This window comes from Oryctolagus cuniculus, chromosome 6 (assembly GCF_964237555.1).
Source record: "Oryctolagus cuniculus chromosome 6, mOryCun1.1, whole genome shotgun sequence".
Classification (NCBI taxonomy): Eukaryota; Metazoa; Chordata; class Mammalia; order Lagomorpha; family Leporidae; genus Oryctolagus; species Oryctolagus cuniculus.
Window position 1 is genome coordinate 33,946,449 of NC_091437.1, and position 25,127 is coordinate 33,971,575.

Below are 25,127 nucleotides of genomic sequence, written 5' to 3' on the forward strand. Positions count from 1 at the left end.
TCAGCTGAGAATCAGGAGAACGTGGCACTTTTTATCGAAATACAATTCACATACAACAAAACCCACCATTCGATGTGACCTCTCAATGGGTTTTCATGTAGTCACAGAATTGGGCCACCACTACCACTACCCAGTACCAGAATCTCGTTAGCATCCAAGAGGGACTTCAGGGGCATGTCGTCACCTCCAGTTACTCGCTTTTCTGTCTATAGATTCGCCTATTCTGACCGTTTCCTAGAAACGAGTCATCCCATCTGTAGCTATTTGTGTGTGGCTGCTTTCACGTACTATATTTTCCAGGTTCATCCCTGTTGCAGCATATATCAGTACCTCATTCCTTTTTACAGCTGAACATATCCCATTGTATGGATGTAGCACATTTTCTAAACCACTCACCGGCTGATAGACGTTAGATTATTTCCACTTCTTGGCTATTGTGGATACTGGTGCTGTGAGCATTTTTCTGTGGACCCAATTATTCTGGATCATGTAATTCAAAGCGCGAATTTTGTGCCACACTGCCTTCTGGTTAAGGCCACGCTTGCTACTTACTAGCTGTGGGATTTGGGGCAAGTTACTTTTCTGCCTCATTCTTATATATTAACTGGCTATGCATATGACTCACTTCTTGTTTTGTTGTGTGTTTTTTTTAAACATTCTTAGAACTGTATCTTGAAGCTACATTTAATCTGTTAAAAACTGAAAAATAAAAAGGAAATGTAACTAAAAAAATTAAAAATTCATTAAAAATTTTTTTTATTTGAAGGGGAAAGAGGGAGAGACAGACAGAGACATCTTCCATTCTCTGGTTCACTCCCAAAATGGCCACAGGTCAAAGCCAGGCACTCAGAAATCCATCTGGGTCTCCCACGTGGTGGGGGGAGGGCATTGGACCATCATCCTCTGCTTTCCAGAAAACTGGATGGGAAATAGAACAGCCTGGACTTCAACAGGCACTCTAACATGGGATGCTGGCGCTGCAGGTGGCAGCTTAACCTGCTGTGTCACAACGCTGGTCCCATGGTGGTGGTGGTTTTATTTTTTTAATTGTATGGAAAGTACTGGTATACACTGTTAAGTCTGAGTAAAATTTATTAATGCTTTGAGCTCTTTATTAATAGGTTTGCTTTCATCTTGTCTTTGCAACTCCAGAGCCTCAGCCGTCTTTTCCCCTTTAATCGAAGAATAAAAGAAATATTTAGAGTTCTTTTTGGGTAGCAGGGTGTGCCAATTTCAGATAACTGCATTTTGAGATTGAAGGAGGACGCTAAGGCTGTGTACTGCTAAGAGGCTGGCTTCTCCAATTTACTTTTTCAATAAAGCAACTCAGAACACCCATCAGATGCAACTAATTAGTACAATTTTAGGAGGTCTTCTTGTAATCACCAGATATTATTTCATAAACTGGATACACAGCCGAGTGCTGACTTAAGACTCCAATAAGTCAAATAGCGAAAACTCCTTCCGCCTCAACTCTATGATTGGTTTAGGCGCGATCCAGGTCTTTTTTGATTGGCTCACCCCGTGGAAATGCTTTCGGCCTGAGCTACTAGTGGCCAATATGGCTCCACAATTGGGTCTCCTGGAAGCCGGCAGACACGTGGCTACTTCACGCTGGGCGAAACGTGGGAGGACCTAGTTTCGCTTACCGCGAGAGGGCGCCGGTGGTTCCTCTTTGCTAAAGTCTCATTTCCCATAAAGCCTCCGAGCGACCAATCCTCTGGCTGTCTCCATACCGCTTTCAAAGTCGGCGGGTCCTTTGTCCAATAGTAAAGCAGATACCGCCTCCACCTGGAGGATGGATAGAAAGCTTCACCAATCATCTCATAGACTTCCGCTATCTCCGCCTCTCTCGCACGGGATTGACGATCCTTCCGGCCAATAGGTGGCGTCGGGTCGGCGGGTGGATGAACGCGGCCCTCTGTAATGGCGGAGCGTGGCGGGGACGGGGGGGACGGTGAGCGATTCAACCCGGGGGAGCTGAGGTAAGGGGCGCTGCCCTCTCGCACATCTCGGCGCGCTGGACTCCCAGTGGCTAGGCCTGCTCGTGGAGATCCGGAGCGGACGGTGGGCAGCAAGGACGGGGCGGGTTGGGGCCAGAACCGCATGGGGTTAGAGAAGGGGGAAGGGAAGGTGGCTTGAATGAGAGCCGGGCCGGGGCCGTGCCGCGCGGCCTTCTGCGCGGTCTCGGGGTGCTCCCTGCGGCTTCCGCGGGGCCCAGTTGTCCGTCGCGGCCTGCAGGCCGGGCCGGGCGCTCCCGGCTTGGAGCCCCACCTCAGCCGCGTGCCGCCTGGGCCTCTGCCGCCCTCCGCCTGCCTTCCCGGCTCGGCTCGGCCGCGGCCCGCTTCTCCCCATCGACGTCCCTAGGCGGTGCGGTTAACTCCCAGGGGCCTCTCCCGTCTCTGGCTCAGCCTTCTCCACGCCCTCCGGGCCGTCCACGTTTGCTGTTTGATCTCGTCCCCCACCCCCACCCACTTGCCTTTCTTAACTTCCTGTGGCTTGTCTCCCTCGGTCTCTCTCTATCCCTCCGTATCCCGGAGCTGTGAATAACAAAAGCGGCAGCGGGGGGTGAGGCGCTTACTTGGGGCTGTCTCTCCTCTCCTGCCCGAGCCCACCCGCTGCAGGAATTGGTGCTCCGGCTCTGTAGGCCCCAGCGCCGAGGGCCCTTCGGCCAAGTTGCTCGCGCGGCTTACGGATGAGGAAACCGAGCCTCGTAGGGGTTTGAGTGCGGGGTTAAGACCGCTTGGGTGGAGCAGGTTAAGCCGCGGCAGGCAGGCTATGGACGTGCAATTTCGGGTAATTCTGTTCTTCTCCTCCACCCCCCCCCCCCCCCACCCGTGCTCTAAAAAAGGAGCGCAGTGACCTTCCTTCCTCGGGAATTCAGTGCCTGCGGAGTTTGTCGTTAGAGTTTGATAAGAAAAATGTGACCAGGATAAAAAACAAGCAACAAGCCGGTTTTTGAGGGGATGGGAAAGAGGTCCTGTGCTTGATGTATATCTAGTGTACTTTCTCCCCACCCCCCCACCCCCGCCCCGATGGGAGAAATGTCATTTCAGATGTTCAGCTGACATTCTGAATTGTGCCGTTGTCAGCGTTTAAAATTGAAAAACGCAGTGGAGATGATGACGAGTCTAATACTGTCCAGAGCTTATTGTTAGAGTTTTAGGAGAAGATAATGTCTTTCAGATTCTGCAATGTTAGGCACAGAAATTTCTACTTTGGCAGTACTTATTTCAGAGGTAGTTCTTAAGCCCATCAGCCCCATATGCACAGTGGTTAATGAGTGAACAAAGTGGGTAGTGGGTATCTTCCAGTGTTAATGGTGGAGCTTGTTCTTGATGCTGATCTCAGAAGATTACTGCTTGGCTAGTCTCAGATGGATTGATTAGGTAACATTGTTTTATGTTTCATGGAGTGTTTTCAGCTGTACAGTCATAGCCTTTTAGACTATTTGTAAACTAGATATTGCAAAACTGATTTAGGTAGGGCATTAGATTAGGTGTGCTGTTGCAGGTAGTTTAGCCTCTTGGGTTGGAAGTTGCAGAGCGTGTGGATAGACCTTTGTTTTAGCATTTATCATGATTTATGAGAAATTAGCTGTTCATGTGTTCTGTGCTGGCAGAAGTTTGGACTCAGTCTTTATAAAAATCTATCCTGGATGTATTTCGTGGCTGTGTCTATCACAGTGGCAGACAGAATAATCTATAGATAAATAAATGAAGACAGGAGACTTAGAGGTGGTACCCTTGCTGGCCTGTGTTCATGAGGCAGTTACAGACCTGGATGCTGGCAGTAGATCCTGAACCAAATCATGAGAGGCCTTTGCTCTCCCCTTTGTTTCCATTCTAATTGAGACTGATCCAGATTCTGAACTAAACCAACCACATGAAATGAAAAACCCAATGTGCAAGTTTGAAATGACTTATCCAAAGTCGATGGGTAGTGGCCAGGGTTTAGACTGAAACTTAGGTCTCCTTACTCAATTATTGTAATTTGCCTCCCATGTACATCTTGCCCCTCCAGTTAAAGTGTTTGCAGTCTAGTTTTCACCATTGAGATTGCCTATCTATATAGAGCACTCCTAGAAAAATGTTTGTATTTCCATGGTGTTCTTGTGAATTTTTGTTTGTTTGTTTCTAGTCTCATAGATAGTCTTTTGCTTCCCAAAAAGGTTTTAAAGCAGCAGGAAGTACAATAGATGGAAATTCAGAGATCCAAATGCCATCTGTCCCTTTATGGTTGAGGGCCATTAAAGTAACTTTCAAAGTCATGTTTATCTAACACATACAAGTTCCCATCCAGTGGTTCACAACTTGATTCATGTCTCCACTACTTGAGCCATTATCACTGCCTCCCAAGGTGTACACTAATAGGAAGCTGGAATGGGGAGCAGAACCTGGAACTGAACCTGGACCCAGGCACTCGGATTTGGAATGCGATGTTCCAGCTGCCAGCTTCATTGGTCCAGCAGAGGCCCACCCAGTAGAGTCATATTTACATGGATCCTTAGGGTATGTGTTTTCCTATTAATACTTAGGACGTGAAGTACTTGCAGTCTAGATTTTCTTGCCTGTAGAAATGAGAGTAAGAATACCCTGCTGTTAACTATTGACCAACTGTCTTAAGCAAATTGTTTTTCTGTGCTATGGTTTCCTCTGTAAAATGGAACCAGACATACCTTATTGGGTTATAGTAAAGATTGGGAGTTAGTACACTGACATCCATGTAACTTTGCCTGGAATATAGGAAGGTACCCAGTGTTCACTGTCATTGTTAAAGCAAGAAAGGCAGTGCCACAGTATACTAAAGGGAATCCTGTACTATTAGTAAAGGCAATACAAAAGTAAAAGTGAGAGATTTCTTTATAACATTTCTCATAATTGCTTACTGAAATTGGGTAATGAGCCACAGACTGTGAGAGACTACAAATGGGGAAGCAGCTTGAGGTGGCATTTGAACTGAAGCTGAATTATGAGAGAAGGCATCATATAAACATCTGGGGACGTGCCAAACAAAGGGTATAAGTGCAGAGGCTTCTAAGTAATGAACTTAAAGTTTTCTATGATTGGAAAGACTAGATAGAGTCTTTGGGCAGGTCAACAGGGCCAGGCTATATAGGTCCTAGTAATATATATTTACCAGTGTAATAGTAGGTAGCACTCTTAATAGTAATACCACGTAACACTTGCCAATACTATTACTGTGCTAATGTTGCAGTAACAGTAATAATAGCTTATAGGTTGCACTTAAGTGCTCGGCACTGTTTTTTAAGTACTTGATTGGGTCATATAATCCTCACTGCAGGATATACTGAGGTTATTGTAATGAAGCAGTATATATAAAGAACTCAGTAAGTTGTACAAAAACCAGCTTCAAAAAATGGCAGCTGTTGGCATTTGAAGAAGGAAGTTATGTGCATTTTATCACCAGTTTAGTGAGATGTAAATTAAAATGCCTTTTGTCCCCCACCCCCCCCACAAAGATTTGCTTATTTATCTGAAAGGCAGAGTTAGAGTACAAGAGAGAGAACATGAATGAGCCATCCACTGGTTCAGTCCTCAAATGGTTGTCGCTGTCAGGGGCCAGCTGCTCCATCTGGTTCTCCCATGTGGGTAGCAGGGGCCCAGGATTTTGGGCCATCTTCTCCTACCTTTCCAGGCACATTAGCAGGAAGTTGGGTAGGAGGTGGAGCAGCTGAGACTTGAACTGGCACTCATAAAGGATGCTGGCATTGCAATTGGCAGCTTAACCTGCTACATGACAGAGAACCAGTCCCCAAAGTGCCTCTTTGAAAGACAAAGCACTCTTAGATTTTGCTGAGGTCTGAAAATAATGTTCAAGTTTACTGAGTGCTGGGTACTATCCTAAAAGTTTCACTGTTATTTATCTCTGAACCAAAATATGAGGTAGCTTTTCTTTTTCCCGAGTGGACTCAGACTCAGAAATTACATAACTAGTATGATAGAGCCCTAATGCAACTTTTTCTTGATTCTAGAAAATAAGTGCCTCACTTTTAAGCTATGACCAGGAATTATGAAATTCAAAGGAAAAGAATATAGTAGATTTGGCAAAAATAGGTAGACTAGAAGGAAATCTAAAATTAAGCGATGTTATTTGCTCAAGGCTGAAACAATATCTTTTTGGTTAACTTTTTTCTGTCCAAAGGTAAGACATTTCCTTCAGTAACAGTGGCTTTGGGGGGGGGGTGTATATAATTTTGAAAAAGATCTGATTATTTTGATATAGTCCATATTCCTTTTTACGAGAACTGTCTTTAACTCATATTTTCTGGCCTTTGGAGCATAGGATCATTTGCAAATTTGGCTAAACATACTTGGTGTACCATGTGGACATGTTTACCATCCTGGTCATCAACACTGAAGTTCATTCTTGAGTGTGTGTGTGTGTGTGTGTGTGACTGTTGAACTATAATGTGGAAAATTCAGAGAAATTCAAAGGTGATCATAAGCAGAATTGAAGAGGAGAGAATATAAAGATGATTTTTTCAAATATACGTGGAGAGGCTGGCACTGTGGCATAGCAGTGTGCCGGTTCAAATCATGGCTGCTACACTTCCAACCTAGCTCCCTGCTAATGTTTCTTGGGCCCCTGCACCCATGTGGAAGACCCAAAAGAAACTCTTGGCCACTGGCTTTGGATTGGCTTAGCTCCTGCCATTGCAGCCATTTGGGCAGCGAACCAGCGATTGGAAGATATCTCTCTCTCTGTCTCTTTGTTTCTGTCTCTCTGTAACTCTACCTTTCAAATAAAGAACTCTTTAAAGAAAAAAGAGTATATGAAGAATGTGATTGTTCTCTTGAGCACAGAAATGTCTGTCTCATGTGTAATGTAGAGATTTATAGTAGCCTTTGCTAAGATCATAGTAGATAGCACATTGACTATGGAAAATTGTAGTAAGATTGTAAGCGTCTGCATACCCAACTTACAAGGTGCCATAGATGCAGGATCACCTAAGTATTCATTGGCTCATATGACAAATATTTACTGAGCACTTCTGTGCTCAGATCTAACTGTGCTGGGGATGTAAGAGTAAACAGAATTTTCTGCTGTGAAGAAATTTACATGACACCAGAGTGCTTTAAGAGTTATTTGAATCTGATTTTACCACAGAACCAGCTGTTTGACCTTGGGCATGTTATTTAATTTTTGAATGTCTTAATTCCTCATCTGCAGAATGAGGTTAAAAATAGTATCTGTCTCATAAGGTTTTCATGATGATTAAATGACAATGTTTGCAAAGAATTTAGAGCACTGCCTGGCACATAGGAGGTACCTTTAAGTGTGTGTGTGTGTGTGTATGTATATATATATCTTTAAAAAAGTGCTTTGAGGAAGAGGTAATACCATCTCTGATATGACTTGTTTAAATGTCATGGAGAAGCTGGCGTCGCGGCTCACTAGGCTAATCCTCCGCCTTGCGGTGCCGGCACACCGGGTTCTAGTCCTGGTTGGGGCGCCGGATTCTGTCCCGGTTGCCCCTGTTCCAGGCCAGCTCTGCTGTGGCCAGGGAGTGCAGTGGAGGATGGCCCAAGTTCTTTGGCCCTGCACCCCATGGGAGACCAGGATAAGTACCTGGCTCCTGCCATTGGATCAGCGTGGTGCGCCGGCCGCGGTGGCCATTGCAGGGTGAACCAACGGCAAAAGAAGACCTTTCTCTCTGTCTCTCTCTCTCACTGTCCACTCTGCCTGTCAAAAAAAAAAAAAAAAAGTTTAAATGTCATGGAGAAGTACATCAGGGTCTTTATCTAGAGTAGGATGAGGCAGAGCGCAGTGCAGGGAAAGGCCTTTCCTTTAAATAGAGAATACTGGTGATCTCTTATGATATCCATCATGGACACCAGTTTGAGTCCCTACTGCTCCAATTCTGATCCAGCTCCTTGATCCTTCTCTCAGCTTCCTGGGAAAGCAGTGGAGGATGGCCCAAGTGCTTGGGGCCCTGCATCCACATGGGAGGCCTGGAAGAAGCTCCTGGCTTTTTGGACCAGCCCAGCTCTGTCCATTGTGGCCATTTGGGGAGTGAATGAGTAGATGGAAGATCTCTGTCTTTCCCTCTCTCTTTAACTCTGCCTTTCAAATCAAATAAATAAATAAATCTTTTTAGAAACTTTGTATCTGGAAGTAATTTCAAACTTAAAAAAACTGAAAAAATAAACATAGAACACTTAGTGTGATTATTTTACCTCTTCTGCTGTATTTGCACATGAGCAAGCTCTTTGTTTCTCTGAACCATTTGAGGGTGAGATATATATACCTGTGGACTTTCACCCTTAATCACTTCAGTGTGCGTGCATTTTCCAAGAGTAGAGCTGCTGCTCTACTTGGCTATAGCCCAGAAGTTAACTTCAAAAATTTAAAATGATTTAGTAGTTTAATCTTGTCAGTTGTTACAGTAATGTCCTTTGTGGCATTTCTTCTCTTTGGTACAGAATCCAATCTTTTTTTAAAAGATTTATTTTTATTTTCTTGAAAGGTAGAGTTACAGAGAGTTGAGGCAGAAAGAGAGAGAGAAAATTGTCTTCCATCCGCTGGTTCATTCTCCAAATGTCCATAACAGCTGGAGCTGGGCTGATCTGAAGCTAGGAACCTGGAGCTTCTTCCAGGTCTCCCATATGGGTGTAAGGCCCCAAGGACTGCTTTCCCAGGCCATAGCAGAGAGCTGGATTGGAGGTGGAGAAGCTGAGACTCAAACTGGTGCCCATTTGGGATGCAGGCACTGGAGGTGGCGGCTTTACCCGCTATGTCACAGCTCCGGCCCCCAGAATGCAGTCTTATGTGAGTAGTTGTGTTGTCATGTGTCTTTTTGAAGGACAGAGTTAGACAGTGAGAGAGACAGAGAGAAAGGTCTTCCTTCCATTGGTTCACCCCCCAAATGGCCGCTATGGCTGGCGCGCTGTGCCAATCCAAAGCCAGGAGCCAGGTGCTTCCTCCTGGTCTCCCATGTGGGTGCAGGGCTCAAGCTCTTGGGCCATCTTCCACTGCCTTCCCGGGCCACAGCAGAGAGCTGGACTGGAAGAGGGGCAACCGGGATAGAATCCGGCGCCCCAATTGGGACTAGAACCCGTTGTGCCGGCGCCACAGGTGGAGGATTAGCCAAGTGAGCCACGGCTCTGGCCAAACTTTTTTTTTTTTTTTTTTTTTTTGACAGGCAGAGTTAGAGAGAGAGACAGAGAGAAAGGTCTTCCTTCCGCTGGTTCATCCCCAAAATGGCTGCTACGGCCGGTGCGCTGCGCCGATCCGAAGCCAGGAGCCAGGTGCTTCCTCCTGGTCTCCCATGCGGGTGCAGGAGCCCAAGCACTTGGGCCATCCTCCCAGGCCACAGCAGAGAGCTGGACTGAAAGAGGAGCAACCAGGACTAGAACCCGGGGTGCTGGCGCCGCAGGCGGAGGATTAGCCTAGTGAGCCTCGGCGCCGGCCTTGTCATGTGTCTTTAAAATGGAACATTTCCACGGCCTACGTTTGTCTTTTTTGTATGTAACATGGACATTTCTCTTCTTTCTTTCTTTTTTTTAAATATTTATTTTTTTGAGAGGCAGAGGCGGAGAAAGATCTTTCATCTGCTCATTCACTCCCCAAATAGCTGCAATGGCCGGAGTTGGGCCTATGAGTAACCAGGAGCTTGGAGCTGCTTCTGGGTCTCATGTGGTTGCAGGGGCCCAAGGACTTGGGCCATCTTCTACTGCTTTCCCAGATCGTAGCAGAGAGATGGATCAGAAGTGGAGCAACCGGGACTCGAACAGGCGCCCATATGGGATGCTGGCACTGCAGGGGGTGATTTTACTTACCAAGCCACAGCGCCAGCCCCACATGGACATTTCTAAAGAATACAATCTCCCCATGAAATAAAACATTCCTTGTTTTGTATTTGGCTAATATTTCCTGATTGTTAAATTGAGTTTACACGTTCTTGACTGGAACAGGTGATGTGTTCCTCCAAGTCAAGTGACCATCTCTTCTTATTAGACAATACTAATATTTATCACTTAGTTAAGGTATCCTCCAATTTTTTTATTCTTACAGTTTTTTTTTTCCTCCTTTGAACTTACGTATAAGCAGTATGTGGAAAGACATTTTCAGAGCTTTCAGATATCCTCCTCCAGATTTCCCTCAGGATTCAGTAGCTGTTGGTCATTCTTACTGATTTTTTCCTGTAATGGTTGCAAAATAGTGTCTTTTCAATTTTCCTTGGATTTAAGTACCTTTTAAATTTGATAAAATTAGAGATTATTAACTACTTGTTTTGTAACTTAAAGAAACAAGCATTTTTTTTGTTGTTTTCCCACACAGGATGGCTCAACAGCAGGCCTTGAGGTTCCGAGGCCCGGCTCCCCCACCAAATGCAGTGATGCGAGGCCCGCCACCTCTCATGCGACCTCCTCCGCCTTTCGGTATGATGCGAGGCCCTCCTCCACCACCTCGGCCCCCCTTTGGGCGACCTCCTTTTGATCCTAATATGCCGCCAATGCCACCTCCAGGAGGGATACCTCCTCCTATGGGCCCTCCACATCTCCAGGTAAGGACATACAGGTTGCCATTGCTTTGTTGGTATCACTGTCAATATTACATAAGGGTTTTGCCATAACAACTTGTTTTTACTTACTTATTTTTAGTAAGATTTATTTTAAAGGCATAGTGACAGAGAAAGAGATCTTTCACTGGTTCACTCTCCAAATGGCCCTAATGGCCAGGGCTAGGCGGGGTCAAAGCCAGGAGTTTCATCGGAGTGTCCCACGTGGTTGGCAGGGTCCCAAGTTGTTGGACTGTCTTCTGCTTTCCCAGGTGCCTTTGCAGTGAGCTGGTTTGGAAGTGGAGCAGCCAGGGCTTGATCTGGCACTAATATGGAATGCTGGCAGTTGTAGGTGGCAGCTTAACCCACTGTGCCACATAGCCCTATAATGGACTACTTTCTAATGTTGTGTTGTTTCTCTTCGTTTTGATGGATGATTGTGCGGCTTTATGTTAAATCCAAGTGATAATCCGGGTAAAGGTGCCTGAAACATATTTGGAATAGATATTTTATGTAACCTGGATCTGTGTCTGATGTTGAAAAATACATAATTCAAGAAAAATTGAATTATGGGGAGGAAAATATTTTTAGGAAAATACAATAAAGTTTTGTATTATTAGTATACTTTCCATTCCATTATTCAGGTAAGGTGTTCTAGATAGTTGCATTTTAATATTTCTTACAGATTATGAAGGAAATCATTAACCCTCCAGAATCTGTTTTAAAAATGTTAGACCAATATTCACTATAATTTAGAAACTAATTTTTATGTGCAATGAAAACTCTTTCGTGAGTCTTTGTTTTTACAAGTTTGGGTATATATGTTTAAAAGGGGCTACTCTTCTGCTTTAGTAAGATACCACAATTACAGGTAAATTTTTTGGTTTGGGATTTTGCCTTTTTTCAGAAGTTGTTGAAGAATGACAGTGAAAGAATTGTAAGAGGTAGTATTGAATTAGTAATGGGGGCCGGCATCATGGGATAGTGGGTAAACCGCCTGTGATGCTGGTGTCTGATGTGGGTGCCGATTCGAGTTCTGGCTGCTGCAGCTCACTGCTAATGTGCCTGGGAAAGGAGCAGAGGTTGGCCCAGGTGCCTGGGCCCTTACACCCATGTGGGAGACCCATAAGAAGCTCCTGGCTTCGGCCTGGTACAGCTCTGGCCATTGCAGGCATTTGTTACTGGAGAAGAGAGAATGAAAGATTGCATATATCTGATTTTTCTTTCTTGATGATTTCTGTGTTTTGTAAAAAAAAAATATTTTATGCTTGAAACCTATTGTGGGTGGTTTGTGGAGTCATTGGTATGTCTGGTCTTAAAATAGGATATGAAAATCATTTTTTTTCTTTTAAAAGTAGTCATGTTGACAGTGTATGGAAAAATGCAGAGAAAATATAAAGAAAGCAAAATTCATTCATAATAATATAGCACAGTTGACCTCTTTCTAGTCTATTTAGTGATTTTTTTTAAAGAGAAACGGCTAAAACAACAAGTGAATGTATTTGAATAGGTTATAAAAGTAGTTTCTCTTAGAGTGCTTTAGTTTGGGATAGAATTCATTAAGAATTAGAAGGAATAAAGGTTAATAATTACAGGTGAGTGTTAACTGTTCTTGTGAATTAACAGAGACCACCTTTTATGCCTCCACCCATGGGAACCATGCCACCTCCTCCCGGTATGATGTTTCCACCGGGAATGCCTCCTGTGACTGCTCCTGGTACTCCAGCACTGCCTCCTACTGAGGAGATTTGGGTTGAAAATAAAACTCCAGATGGGAAGGTAAATCTTAAAATATGTAAGTTCTTTGTCTTTTTAGTGACAGAAGAGTAAATTAAGAGTTCTGGTAGGTTGAGATCAATGACAATATCATTGTCAATTAAGAAAGAGCCTCAGGTAAGCAGAGGATGGTGTAGAACACCTGAAAAAGCTGTCTGGATTGGGCTTCTGTGTAGATAGGAGATTCCCTGGAGCACCAGCATACCTTTGCTTGTGATTCTGGAAGCTTCTGTTTTAAATAATATGTTAGAGGTCATCAAGACCACCTCCAGGTTTGGTAATGTGACTATCAGGAAATCATATAGTTGGGCTCATAGCCAGCACTAATTGCAGTGAAAGAATACAAAGAAATTCCAGCAAAGGAAAAAAGGGACATAAGGTGAAGTTGACGGAAACCAGGCACAGGCTCCCAAGTGCCCTCTCCTGTTGGAATCACATAACTTATGCTTGGTTCCTCCAGCATGGAATAGTGACAGCACATGTGAACTGTTGTCTACCCAGAGAGCTCACCTGATCCCAGGAATTCCAGGGTTTTCACTGAGGGCTGGTCACATAGTTGCCATCTACAAAGCTAATCCCAGACTCCAGTAGGAAATAAGATGTTTAACATGAATTGCATTGTTTGCTTAAATGATTTAGGCCCAGGGAGCCATTCTTATGAATGAGAGAGTGGTGATAACTCTCCTGAAATCCAGGTGTTCCGATTGCAGCCCAGGGGTAACTGTAAGCATGTCTTTCTAAGGATAGTAGTCTTAGGCTGGCTGTGTTAACTTTCAGCACAAAATGCAACCTTCATTTTCCTTTGTGTGTATGTTAAAAAATAAGAAATGCTCTCTAGAAAAAGTTGGAGAGGGAAATTACCCATAATCCCATAATAAATCAATAACCAATTTTTATATAATTTCTATCAGTTATTTTAATAATACCTTTTTAAGGCAAAAAACAGTTGTATTATTTTTAATAATAGTTGGCAGATTCTCTGATATCAGTAACTTTGCTTTCTTCGCAGGTTTATTATTACAATGCTCGGACGCGTGAATCTGCATGGACCAAGCCAGATGGAGTTAAGGTTATTCAGCAATCTGAATTGACACCTATGCTTGCAGCCCAGGCGCAGGTTCAGGCCCAGGCCCAGGCCCAGGCCCAGGCCCAGGCTCAGGCTCAGGCCCAGGCCCAGGCCCAGGCCCAGGCACAAGCGCAGGCACAGGCACAAGCGCAGGCCCAGGCGCAGGCACAAGCCCAGGCCCAGGCCCAGGCCCAGGCGCAGGCGCAAGCCCAAGCCCAGGCCCAGGCACAAGTGCAAGCACAAGCAGTAGGAGCTTCCACCCCTACGACCAGTAGCCCAGCACCTGCAGTATCCACTTCAACATCTTCATCCACCCCATCCTCTACCACTTCTACCACAACAACTGCCACTTCAGTTGCACAGACAGTATCAAGTGAGTACCAGCAAGCATATATTTTTATTCAGGGGCTGGAGAAAGAAACTAGGAGCTGAATTCCAGAATGATCTGAATGTTTCTGGTATTGTCCTTGATGTTGTTTAAAATATATTTTTGAAATTGAAACTCTTGGGTCAGAAAAAAACCAAAATTTATGTTAGTAAAATAAATGATTTGCATAGTTGCAGTTCATGAAACTAAACTGGGTAGGTATGGGGTTCACTACTCATCTTGGCTAACGGTAGTTATGAGTGCTGTGGGCTTTGCAAAGTAATTTGAATTGTGGCTACCTTATAGAGTTTGTAGTTTTTCTAATTGAGGCAAGAATAATACATGTGAAGAAATTAGAATAAGTATAAAATCAGAGAAGAAATGATGTAAGGATTCAAGAAACAGTGGATAAACTATATGAGTATTCAGATTTATCATGAAGGATATGGAGTAGAATTTGAATATATTCAAAAGTGCAAAAGTGAGGAAAGGGTTTTCAGGTTAGCACCATGAACAAAGGTCAGGAAATAATAAATAAATGGAGTTTACGGGATTATTAGGAAACTCTTCAGAGCTGAGAGGATTTATATTGGCCAGTAGATTTTCAGTAAGAGTGAAACAAGTTGTGAAGGGTGAAATAGACACTAAGGGTCCTGTGTAAATGCAGTATTTTGGAAGAGTTTACTATTGCTAGCTTTTTGGGTAGTGTTGAAATCAGGGAGTTCTCTTAGGAATTTGTCACTAATCTCTTTATGAGGTGGTAGGTCCTAGAATGGAATGCAGGTAGATGGAATGAGAAGTTGCAGTAGCAGCATTCAGAAAGGTAAGGGAATTTTCAGGTATAAAGTTGCAGAGGCCCAAAGGCTAGATCTTTTGTAAAAAGATGAGATTTGATTAATAGCAGATTTCAGGAATGAAGAGTAGGATAGATCTATTAATTTGCTTCAAAGATTGTCATAACTGCCTATGCTACTTACTACACTTTTTTTGTTGATTTCCTATTTTGCATATGGATATTACTGCTTACTCTCTAGTCTGAAACTGAGCCTAAAATTGTTTAAATAATCATGTTATTGATTTGTTTGACATGATACTATACTGAAGATACATAGCTATCTTTACAGGATGATTATAATTTATATTGCTTTACTACCTAGAGAAAAGAAAAATAATTTTTTTAAGTCGATGTCATTCCCCTTTCGCTGCACCCAACCTCCCATAGCTTTAGGGACTTAAAGGAATTATTAGTGTGTAAGAAATACTCTTATATATGAGAGAAATGTAATCATAGTGGATTCAAATTTGGATTTATTATTGATTTAAGAAATAACTGAAGATGTAAGGTATATATAATATAGAGACAGTTTTTAAAGACCCTACTTAATATTTTTTCAGACAGCTTGAGGGAAAATGAACTAAAGAGGAAAATGTAAACAGTGCTTTACAAGGTTGTTTGATTTTGTAACTAAGATGAATTTCTTATAGAAATATAACAGTTATACTAGCTAGCTGGTTGAAGGTCTTCACTTTTTTATAGGCTAAGTGAGTCTAAAACTTGTGTGGCAATGCAGAAGACAGGGTTACCTGTGGTGGTAATGGGAGAAGGGGATTAATAAAAGAAGTGTAGGTCTAGGTGGAGGTTCTGTGTTGCTTACATTTTTTCCCCTGCCTTTGTGGGAAGGAGAAATAGTATTTCATCTTGCTTTAAGGGAGGTAGGTATACAAAGATGTTAAAAATTCTATATAAATTCAATTTCTTTGTCAGAGTAGTCTGTCAGTAAGCTTATGCCCATCTTATGATTATCAACTATTCTATTAAAAAATCCTGTTTGCCAGTTTTTTACTCTGTCCTTCAGTGATTGGGAGGCTTTATTTTAAGAACAAGATAGCAAAATCATATTCTTTTCTACTGCTTTTAAACATGAGTTTTGATGTTGTCTGAGTATTCCTGATATGTTTTTATTTCACTTGATTCAGTATATCATAAAGTGCTGTCTTGGCTACTGTCTTAAGATTTTTCCATCTGTTATATATAATCACTTGTCTTTTTTAGTTAAAATTTGAGACTGAATTAGTATATTTTGAGGCCTCAAGTTTTAATAGTTATTATAAGAAATGAAGTAGTAGTCAAGTCTTAGGTATCCTACTTCTCCTGGTCTCATCTAATTCTTCTATGACTTTTACATTTCCTGCTCATGACCCATAGCCAGTAATCAAAATCAGCTGCTCCTGTGCTAGAAAGTAAGAGTGATGGCTTGAGTGAATACTTTTTGCCATCCCCATTGGTGATCCTTTCCATTTAAATTTGATGTCCTTATAAACCATTATATTTTCCAGACTGTATTACTTTGGATAATAATTTGAGTAATTGCCTGAATACTATTATAATACTTTTTAAAAATTTTAGTTCTGTGAACTGTAATATAGATCTATGAGTATTTGTAACAAAAAATTTATATTTTAATCCAGTTTGTGCAAATTTGTGGAAAATGATGAAATCTTAGGGAAGTTGGGAAGAAAACTTAGATGTATTTTCAGCCGTTATGGTAGATAACAAATGCTAACTGCTAAATGTATGGGACTGGGCAAATGTTGCATGTAAGTTGTATTTTTCACACTGTTTTAAATTATATTAATATGATACTGTACCCTAAGGCTAGGTCTATGCTAGACCAACAATTCATTCCTGGGCCCTGAAGATACTTGTTTGGCCCTGCTGTCTATTTAGCCAAGGTGAGTCCCTTATTAACAAGTATGAAATTGCTCACATCTTCCCAGCCTAAGTGAGTTTTCCATTTTTAAAGCTGAAAAAAGATACTGACAGAGTTTGTTCAGTTGCGTTGTTGGGTGGTTTGACTTAAACAGTGTGTTTTCTGGTTAGAATAAAATTGGCAAAAAGATTGGGAAAGCATTGTTTTATTTATTTAATTTGATAAAGTCGTTCTTAGTCTAATACAGGTAGAGACCCATGCCTTAACTTTTCTGTACATCAAGAAAAACGTAACCTATTTGTTAGCAATAAATCACCAAAATGAATTTTGTTTTGTGAATAGATGGGTTATGAATAAGTAACAAATGTTTTGTAATATGTGAGAACTGAAACTTTAAGAAATGTGGAATATGGATTTTTTTTTGGTCAACTGTATTTTCAATATGATTACTAGGGATGGAATGTGGTTTTTTGTTTTTTGTTTTTTGTTTTTTTTGGATAGTTAAAAATAAAATGAGGACACAAATTGTCCTGAATTTCATATTCTCCTGATCTTAAAATGGAAACCTGAGCTTTAAAAATTTTTTTTTCTATTTTGAAATAATTTTAGGGAAATCTGAGTTGTTTTTTCCTCCATTCATTCATATCCAATCCGTCATCAGTTATTTGCGTATCTTTTCCTCTGTGTTGTCTCTTGCTTAGAAAGTTCCAGCAGTGTTAGAAATGACTTTCCCACTTCTGTTCTTCCTTTATTTCCTATTGGTCTGCCAGCTTAATTCATGAAATGAACACTGATGATAATTCTTCTGCAGAAACCTTTTGTCTATCCCTTTTACGTTTATGAAGTTACACAAATAACATGAGTTCATTCTTAAATTTAAATTCTAATAAAAATATGTAATAAAATTGTGTGTCGTACACAGGGTTAACTATTGTTAATACATATTGGTGTAGATTTATTTTTCTAGATCATTCTCTGTACTTTTGCCTAAGTTATCCCTTTTCCTCATTTAGCAAAGTGCAGATTCCTTAGCCCCTGTTCAAGGCTTCCTACTTCCTGCCTCTGGCCTACCTTTCTAGCCATAGCTGTCTGGTTTTGTTAGCAAGTCCAGTGTTTCACTAGTTGACTGCTTGTTTTCAGTTTTCTGAACAGTTCCTTATTCTCTTTTCTTTTACTCATACTTTCCCGATCACTTGGTTATTTTCTCCTGCTCCCTCATTTTCCTTGTTGAAATCTTAATCTTTCAAGGTTCATCATCTCAGAATAAAATTTTCTGTACTCTTTTTCACAGTTAAAAATGATCTCTGCATTTTTATACCCCTGTGCTTTTATCTCATTTCACTTTGTATTTTTAGTTACTTTTTATATTTCATGTAACTGTTTTCAAGATTCTTGAAGACAGACCTTTTGACAGATTTCTTGCAGTGCATGGAATGGGCCCTTAATACTTAGTGTGAATGAATGAATGAATGATAAATGAATATGGTAAAATGGGTTCTGAAGAAGTGATACGTTTTTTGTTTTATCTTTTATCAGCACCCACAACACAAGATCAGACCCCAAGTTCTGCTGTTTCAGTTGCCACGCCTACAGTTAGTGTTTCAGCTCCTGCTCCTACAGCCACACCTGTGCAAACTGTTCCCCAGCCGCACCCACAGACGTTACCTCCTGCTGTTCCTCATTCAGTACCTCAGCCAGCAGCAGCAATACCTGCTTTTCCACCAGTAATGGTACCTCCGTTTCGTGTACCCCTTCCTGGCATGCCAATTCCACTTCCAGGTAAACCAGCAGATTATAATAGTTTCTTCAGCTGTTTCCATATTGTCAGTTAGTTTGTTCTCATGTGTCTGTTGCATTTGAAACTTTGCCTTGAATCTCATGTGTTTGAAACGTTTTTGAAAGATTCATGGCTAACTGCAATATTTTCTCTTCAGTTTTGGTAAATGTCCTTTTTTTGTTGTTGTTTACATGTCTTAAATTAGAGCCACATTTACAATAGGCTAATCCTCCACCTTGCGGCGCCGGCACACCGGGTTCTAGTCCCGGTTGGGGCGCCGGATTCTGTCCCGGTTGCCCCTCTTCCAGGCCAGCTCTCTGCTATGGCCAGGGAGTGCAGTGGAGGATGGCCCAGGTGCTTGGGCCCTGCACCCCATGGGAGACCAGGAAAAAGCACCTGGCTCCTGGCTCCTGCCAGGATCAGCGCGGTGCGCCGGCTGCAGCGGCGGCCATTGGAGGGTGAACCAACGGCAAAGGAAGACCTTTCTCTCTCTGTCTCTCTCTCTCACTGTCCACTCTGCCTGTCAAAAAAAAAAAAAAAAAAAAAAAAATTAGAGCCACATTTAAAGCTACACTTACTTTGGATTTTGGCCTGAATAATTAAAAATGATCATCTTTTCATGTAAATATGTTCTAAATGCAATGCTTTTAAGGGATTGAGTCTCTGAAATTGAGAAATCACATCATAGTAGCTAACACAGTTGAATGATTTATCTACAATGCACTGTTCTAAAAACTTCTATAATTTTCACAACCATTTTATGAGGTAGGTACACAGACAGGTTACATTATCTGCCCAAGGTCACATAAGTAGTGATAGTTTTGGGATTTGATATTGTGTCCTCCAGAACCAGATTCCTAGGTTCTAGAAACTGTTAGGCTGGGAAGAAAATGTAGTCACTTAACTGTAAAAAAAATGAAAAATTACTGTAAAACAGCTATACCTAGATACCCTTGTAACATTCATGAAGTAAAATATAACTTGCATTACTTGAAAGCTTAAATTGTTGTGGCAATTTCATGTGTTTTATTATCTAATGTGAAATTACTAAGGTTAAAGACAGAAAAGGTTGTGGGGTAGGATTTTTTCCCTTATTGATTAAACAGTAATAGTGTTGGGCATTCTAATTTGAATGCAGTTGGTGTTACCAGATTTGTTTAATCCTTGATCTGTGGTCCCTTCTCCTTATGGTATACTTGCAAACATTGATATCATAATGAATTCATGTTCACACAGGGCTAGTGTGTAGCAAGGATGGATAGAACCTAGGCTTCTCTCTGTTTCACATTCCTCCCATTTTTATTGCCACTGTTTTATTGTTCTAGCTCCTATGTAAGATGAGGGTTGTGATAATAGCTATTTCTAAGATTCGTACACATCTTAATTAACACTATTGCTCTAGCTGTCTTTTTCTTTGTGACTACTTTGGGAAGGACATGTTCTGATACTGTGCATTGCCAAGAAACCAAAATTTTCAAGAATTATTGTTTTTTGTTTTTGATTTGATAGAAAAACCTTTGGTACATTACTGAAATAGTGTTAGATAATTCAATGCCCAGTGTGTACTGTTTAAGAAACATTTCAAAATAAGAAAACAATGCATTTTCTCTTACTAGGGATTATCCCTTTTCTAAATCGAATTTTAGACAAGCCACTGAATTCTTTGTTCTGGATGTGGTTTTGTTGGAAACTAAATGGTAGATGAAAAATAGCTCAATATTTTGTCCTAACCTTTCAGTTTTGGTCTGTGTTAAGATTAAGGACAGTATTAAGACCAGATCTTAGTTTTCAAGTGATTTAAAGAAACTGGGGTTGTTAATTTTGTAGAGAAGACTTGAGAGGTAGCACAATAATGCTATTGACATATTTTGAAAGATGCTCATCCGAAAGTACATTTATTTTGCTTTAGAGATTCTTATTAGACCAATGAGTGAAGAGTACAGAGTAGCAAAATTCCTTTCTGTAGAAATGTCACATTAAAATCCCTACAAGATACAGCTCCTTTTTTTTATATATGTTATATTTTTTGAAAATAAGACAGAACAGAGAACTTTAATCTGTTGGTTCATTCAATTACCTGCTGCATCCAGGACCAGGCGAAGGCCAAAACTGGGAACTGGGAACTCTATCCAAGATAGTCTCCCCCAAAGTGGCTAATAAAATCCCAGAGCCATCAGCCTGCCTCCAGGATTTGCATTAACAGGACGTTGGAGTGAGGAGGGGGAGGCAAGTGTTGAATCCAGCCCCTAGGCACTTAGATAAGGGATGTGGGTGTTTTAACCACAAGGTCACAAATACCCATCCTTATAATTGCATTTTGATGTTATGGTTTCCCTTGACCCTTGCTCCATTGATCAAAAATTTAGGAGGGAGGCTGGCGCTGCGGCTCATTAGGCTAATCCTCCGCCTGTGGCGCCGGCACCCCGGGTTCTAGTCCCAGTGGGGTACTGGATTCTGTCCCAGTTGCTCCTCTTCCAGTCCAGCTCTGCTGTGACCCAGGAAGGCAGTGGAGGATGGCCCAAGTGCTTGGGCCCTGCACCCGAATGGGAGACCAGGAGGAAGTACCTGGTTCCTGGCTTCAGATCAGTGCAGCGTGCCGGCCACGACACACCGGCCGTAGCAGCCATTTGGTGGGAGGGTGAGCCAACGGAAAAGGAAGACCTTTCTCTGTCTCTCTCTCTGTCTAACTCTGCCTGTCAAAAAAAAAAAAAAAAAAAAAATTTAGGAGGAATGGTAGTGACTATTTGTGTCACCAAAATGAATTCCCTGTGAAGTTTAGAAGTGAAAGGCATTTAATACATGGCAGCCACTAGTAACATTTCATAGGTTGATTTTTTTTTAAAGATTTAGTTTGTTTATTTGAAAGACAGAGTTACAGAGTAGGTAGAGCCAGAGAGAGGTTTTCCATTCGCTGGTTCACTCCCCAAATAACCGCAACGGCCAGACCTGAGCTGATCTGAAGCCAGGAGCCAGGAGCTTCTTCTAAGTCTCCCACGTGGGTGCAGGGGTCTAAGGGTCTGTGCCATCTTCTACTGATTTCCCAGGCCATGGCAGAGAGCTTGATAGGAAATGGAGCAGCTAGGACTCAAACCGGCACCCATATGGGATGTTGGCGCTGCAGGCCAGGGCTTTAACCCGCTGAACGACATTGCCAGCCCCTCGTAGGTTGATAGAGAACGTGAATTAGATAGTTTGGAACGTGTTATCTACCATACCAAGATTCTTTAGAGTGGGAATTAGTATCTTATAGAAAGTAATATTAATATTGTTTGTGTATGAGACATTTATTTTCCATTTTAATTCAACTTAACAATGTTAAGTTTCAGTAAACATAAAAGACATCTAAGACATATTTTTCTCTTCCCAAAATCTTTTGCTTTTATATACATTGAGATCTGTCTCTGTTTTTTCCTCATTATTTCCACTCTGTAGTGAGAGGATTTGTCATGTATCTTGGAGCCCTAAGTTCTATTTGAAATAGCATTCTTTGGCTTTACTGAGGATGATTAAAGAATGGATAATCAAACAAGATGAAAGGAAGGAATCAAAGAATGCGGTAAAATACAGGGATTAAGAGGTTAGGAAATCAGATTAGGATTATAGGATTTCTGTTTTTATCACAAAAGTCTTAGAGATGAATGAAATTTGAGAAACTTAATGTCAGTGATGCCAGAATTATCCAAAATGCTAAATGGGATTTTCTAATTTATTAGCAGTATAATTTGAGGGCAGAATTGTAGGAAAATTGAACAAATGTTCCCCTTTAAAACAAGAGAGAGGGATTAAAATGATGTGTGATTATTCCGTATTCATGGTACACATCTACTACCTCGAGGAAAAAACTTTACATTTATCTTTCTTAGCATGAAGAAATGTATGTGACCTTTTGCCTTGGTCTGTATGTTGGCAGTAAGAGCATTTTGTGCTGATTCAGTTGATTTTTAATGGTAGCAGTGAAGTGTAAGTGGATAGATTTAGTTTTCTTCTCTTTAAGTTGTATAGTTGGAATCATTTATTGGAGAATGATTTGGAGAGTAGTCTTTGAGTGTAAAATTTATATATTCTAGGAACTGAATTTCCAGTGCTAGATTAATAGCTTTGATAGTCCTGCAGGTGGCAGTATTTATATTAATTTAACTTTATTGCATGCTGTACAAATGGAATTTTTCATTGCTTGATTTCAACATTAGGGGCAAGAAAACTGTACATATAACCTTACTTAGCATGCTTTTAAGATCCAGTGTTTTTATTTTAGTTTATGGATTAATGGAAAGTTTAGCTTTTTATTTACTTGAGAGGTAGTGCTATAGGCAGTGAGAGGGAGAGACAGAGAGAAAGGTCCTCTGTCCGTTTGTTCACTCCCCAAATGGCTGCAATGGCCAGAGCTGTGCCAATAGGAAGCCAGGAGCCAGGTGCTTCTTCCGGGTCTCCCATGTGGGTGCAGGGGCCCAAGGACTTCAGCCATCCTCTGCTGCTCTCCCAGGCCACAGTAGAGAGCTGGATCTGGGTGGAGCAGCTGGGGCTAGAACTGGCGCTCATATGGGATGCCGGTGCTACAGGTGGAGGATTACCCTACTCTGCCCCGGCTTTAATATTCTTATATAGAACAGTACTTAAGAAATTAAAACATCTTTTCAAAATGAAAAGCATTTGTGTGTGTGTGTGTGTGTGCGTGTGCGTGGGCATAGTTACATTGGTACAAATCCTGGAGGGTTGATTTTATTTTTAGTCTCTAGGAGAAATTTCTTTTCCTTACATTCAGTGGGAAAAGTAGTTTATTGTTATTTTTAACTTCTGGATACCAAACTGAGTTTAGTGTTTTCAGCTGAACAAATAAAAAAATAAAAGTTGTTTTCCCTTTATATTTCTTCAGCCTGTTCCTTTAAAACAGAAAATTTAAAACACTTTCAATTTTGAATTTCCTCAGTTAATCAGTCTTAGTTTTCCAGCTTTTGCTTTTCTTCCCTTATTTATCTCCATTATAATGCAACATGATGAGTCTTCATTCTTCTAAGAACTGTACGTAATTCTTTAATATACTTCTTTAGACAGCTTAAATGATAGAAGTTTCTGTAGCCATCAGCCCATATTATCACTAACAATATAACAGAGATTGGGTGTTCCTTAATGTTTTAGCCTGCCTCTACAGTGTTCTGAGTCCATGGGATTCCATGGAACAGAGGCCGTCAATGTGGGTATTTTGTTGTTAGTTAGATGCTACTCTCCTTCATCTTTGCCTTTTTCTTGCTTAAAATATTATTTGTGGTGGGACATCTGGATCCATTTCATAACCTGCTTTTCTTCCTACCCCTCCCACCCATTTATCCTATCATATTGCTCTTCTACTTCTGGTTGTGCTCCATGCCTCTCAGCTCCTGCATGCAGGTTCACCTTAGCAGTAGCGTAGAAAAAGTGTTTTGTTAGCATCATGCTGTGTCTGCCTTTCACTGGTATCTGAGCAATAGCAGCATGGTTTGATGTCCTGTGGGTAAAAGACCACATGAGAATTTGTTACATGTATGTAATGAAGGGGACTTTTCTTTTGTTGAACTTAAAGCACTGAGACTCCTTCAAATGTTAACAGAGATGGTAGGTAATTATTGATATAATTCAGTTAGTATTGTTGGATTTGACATCACTTCCCGCAAAATGTCACACATACAGAATTTTACTCCATTCTTGGTCTTTTACATTAGAAGTCGCATTCTAAATTGTAGTGGTAAATTATTGCCCTGAATCCCAGTGGTAGCTGACATACAATGGCAGCTTTCCAACGTATGCTTGCTTATCCATTTTACAGGTGTAGCAATGATGCAAATAGTCAGCTGCCCGTATGTAAAGACAGTCGCTACCACCAAGACCGGTAATTTTTAAAACCATCTTAGTTTGTTTTGTCTGTAAGTTGGCATGGTAGTGAATGTTGTTGTTTATCCTTTTATTTATTTTTTTGCCCAAGTGAGTGGATTTTTTTATATTTTTCTTTTTAATGAGCAGTATATATACAGTTGTCATATTTGGCCAACACTTAATTTTCCCAATTGCCTGTAGTATTAGCCTCTTTGGTTCACAAAAGCAAATAAGGTCAGATCACTTTATATCTTAATTTATGTAATAAGTGTAAACAACTTCATTCTCATATTCATAACATTTAATTTTATTTTTGATGTGTTTTTAAGTTAAATATAAAAAAATCATTTCCATGTGTAAAGTGATGTGATTATGCTTGCATGCTAGTGAGTATATGTGTGTGAATATTTATGTGTATAGAATATATTTACATTTTAAAGTTACTGAAGTAAAGTAACAACTCAAAAGTTAAATTCTAGTTTAGGATTTCAAGGTTTCTTTTCAGTTTTGATTCATGTATCCTTGTTTTAATATTTATATAGTATCAGCTTACTTGGCTGTGTTGTAAAATACATTAATCTTGGCTTGTCGTTTAAAAACTGGAAGCAGCTTTGCTTAGGAAAAGAATAAATTGACAGAGCTCACAGTGGTAGTTGACTTTAATCATTTAGATTTGATAAACCCATTTATTTTAAATTGAAGAATTTTTCATATCCTGTTAGGTATATTAGGAATACAAGATAACTTTGCCTTAGGCAATATACTCAGTAAATATATTTGTTGTGAATTCATGAGAATTTGAGAGATTATAAAAATATATTTATGCTCATAAATAGAGTATAATTTTTATCATTTATTGTTAAGGCTTCATCATAGGGGAGACCCAAATTTTTGACTATTCAGGTATTTATTGGATTGAATTTCTGTATCTAATTGAATTTAGGCATTAGAACTAAAACAAAGCAGGGCAGTAGAATGAAATAATACCAAAAATCCCTTTTTACATGATTTTTTGTTCCGTTCATTCATTTATTAATATGTAATAAGATTTAGCTCTT

At 40.8% G+C, this 25,127-nt stretch overlaps 1 protein-coding gene and 1 long non-coding RNA gene across 18 annotated transcripts in view; one reads left to right on the top strand and one right to left on the bottom strand.

Moving 5' to 3' along the window:
- Positions 1-1,074: 1,074 nt before the first annotated feature.
- On the bottom strand, positions 1,075-2,714 carry LOC127490520 (uncharacterized). The gene is made up of 3 exons (XR_011389792.1): positions 2,582-2,714; positions 1,650-1,791; positions 1,075-1,172 (listed from the first exon to the last, which is right to left on the bottom strand). It is a non-coding gene; the product is annotated as an uncharacterized lncRNA (long non-coding RNA).
- Positions 1,848-25,127, top strand: part of TCERG1 (transcription elongation regulator 1) — a 66,578-nt gene continuing 43,298 nt past the window's right edge. For 8 of the 17 annotated variants that reach the window (XR_011389791.1, XR_011389790.1, XR_007918502.2 and 5 more), the window contains exons 1-6: positions 1,848-1,985; positions 10,306-10,531; positions 12,152-12,304; positions 13,311-13,740; positions 17,982-18,224; positions 24,023-24,085. Coding sequence is in view for 13 of the 17 variants with exons in the window: in XM_008255178.4 (XP_008253400.2) it covers positions 1,927-1,985; positions 10,306-10,531; positions 12,152-12,304; positions 13,311-13,740; positions 17,982-18,224; positions 24,023-24,085 (1,174 nt within the window). In the remaining 4 variants the exon portion in view is untranslated. Of the gene's footprint in view, positions 1,986-4,359; positions 4,512-10,305; positions 10,532-12,151; positions 12,305-13,310; positions 13,741-17,981; positions 18,225-24,022; positions 24,086-25,127 lie in introns of all 17 variants that reach the window. The other 9 variants (XM_070076265.1, XM_008255184.4, XM_002710289.5 and 6 more) reach the window with 6 other exon arrangements.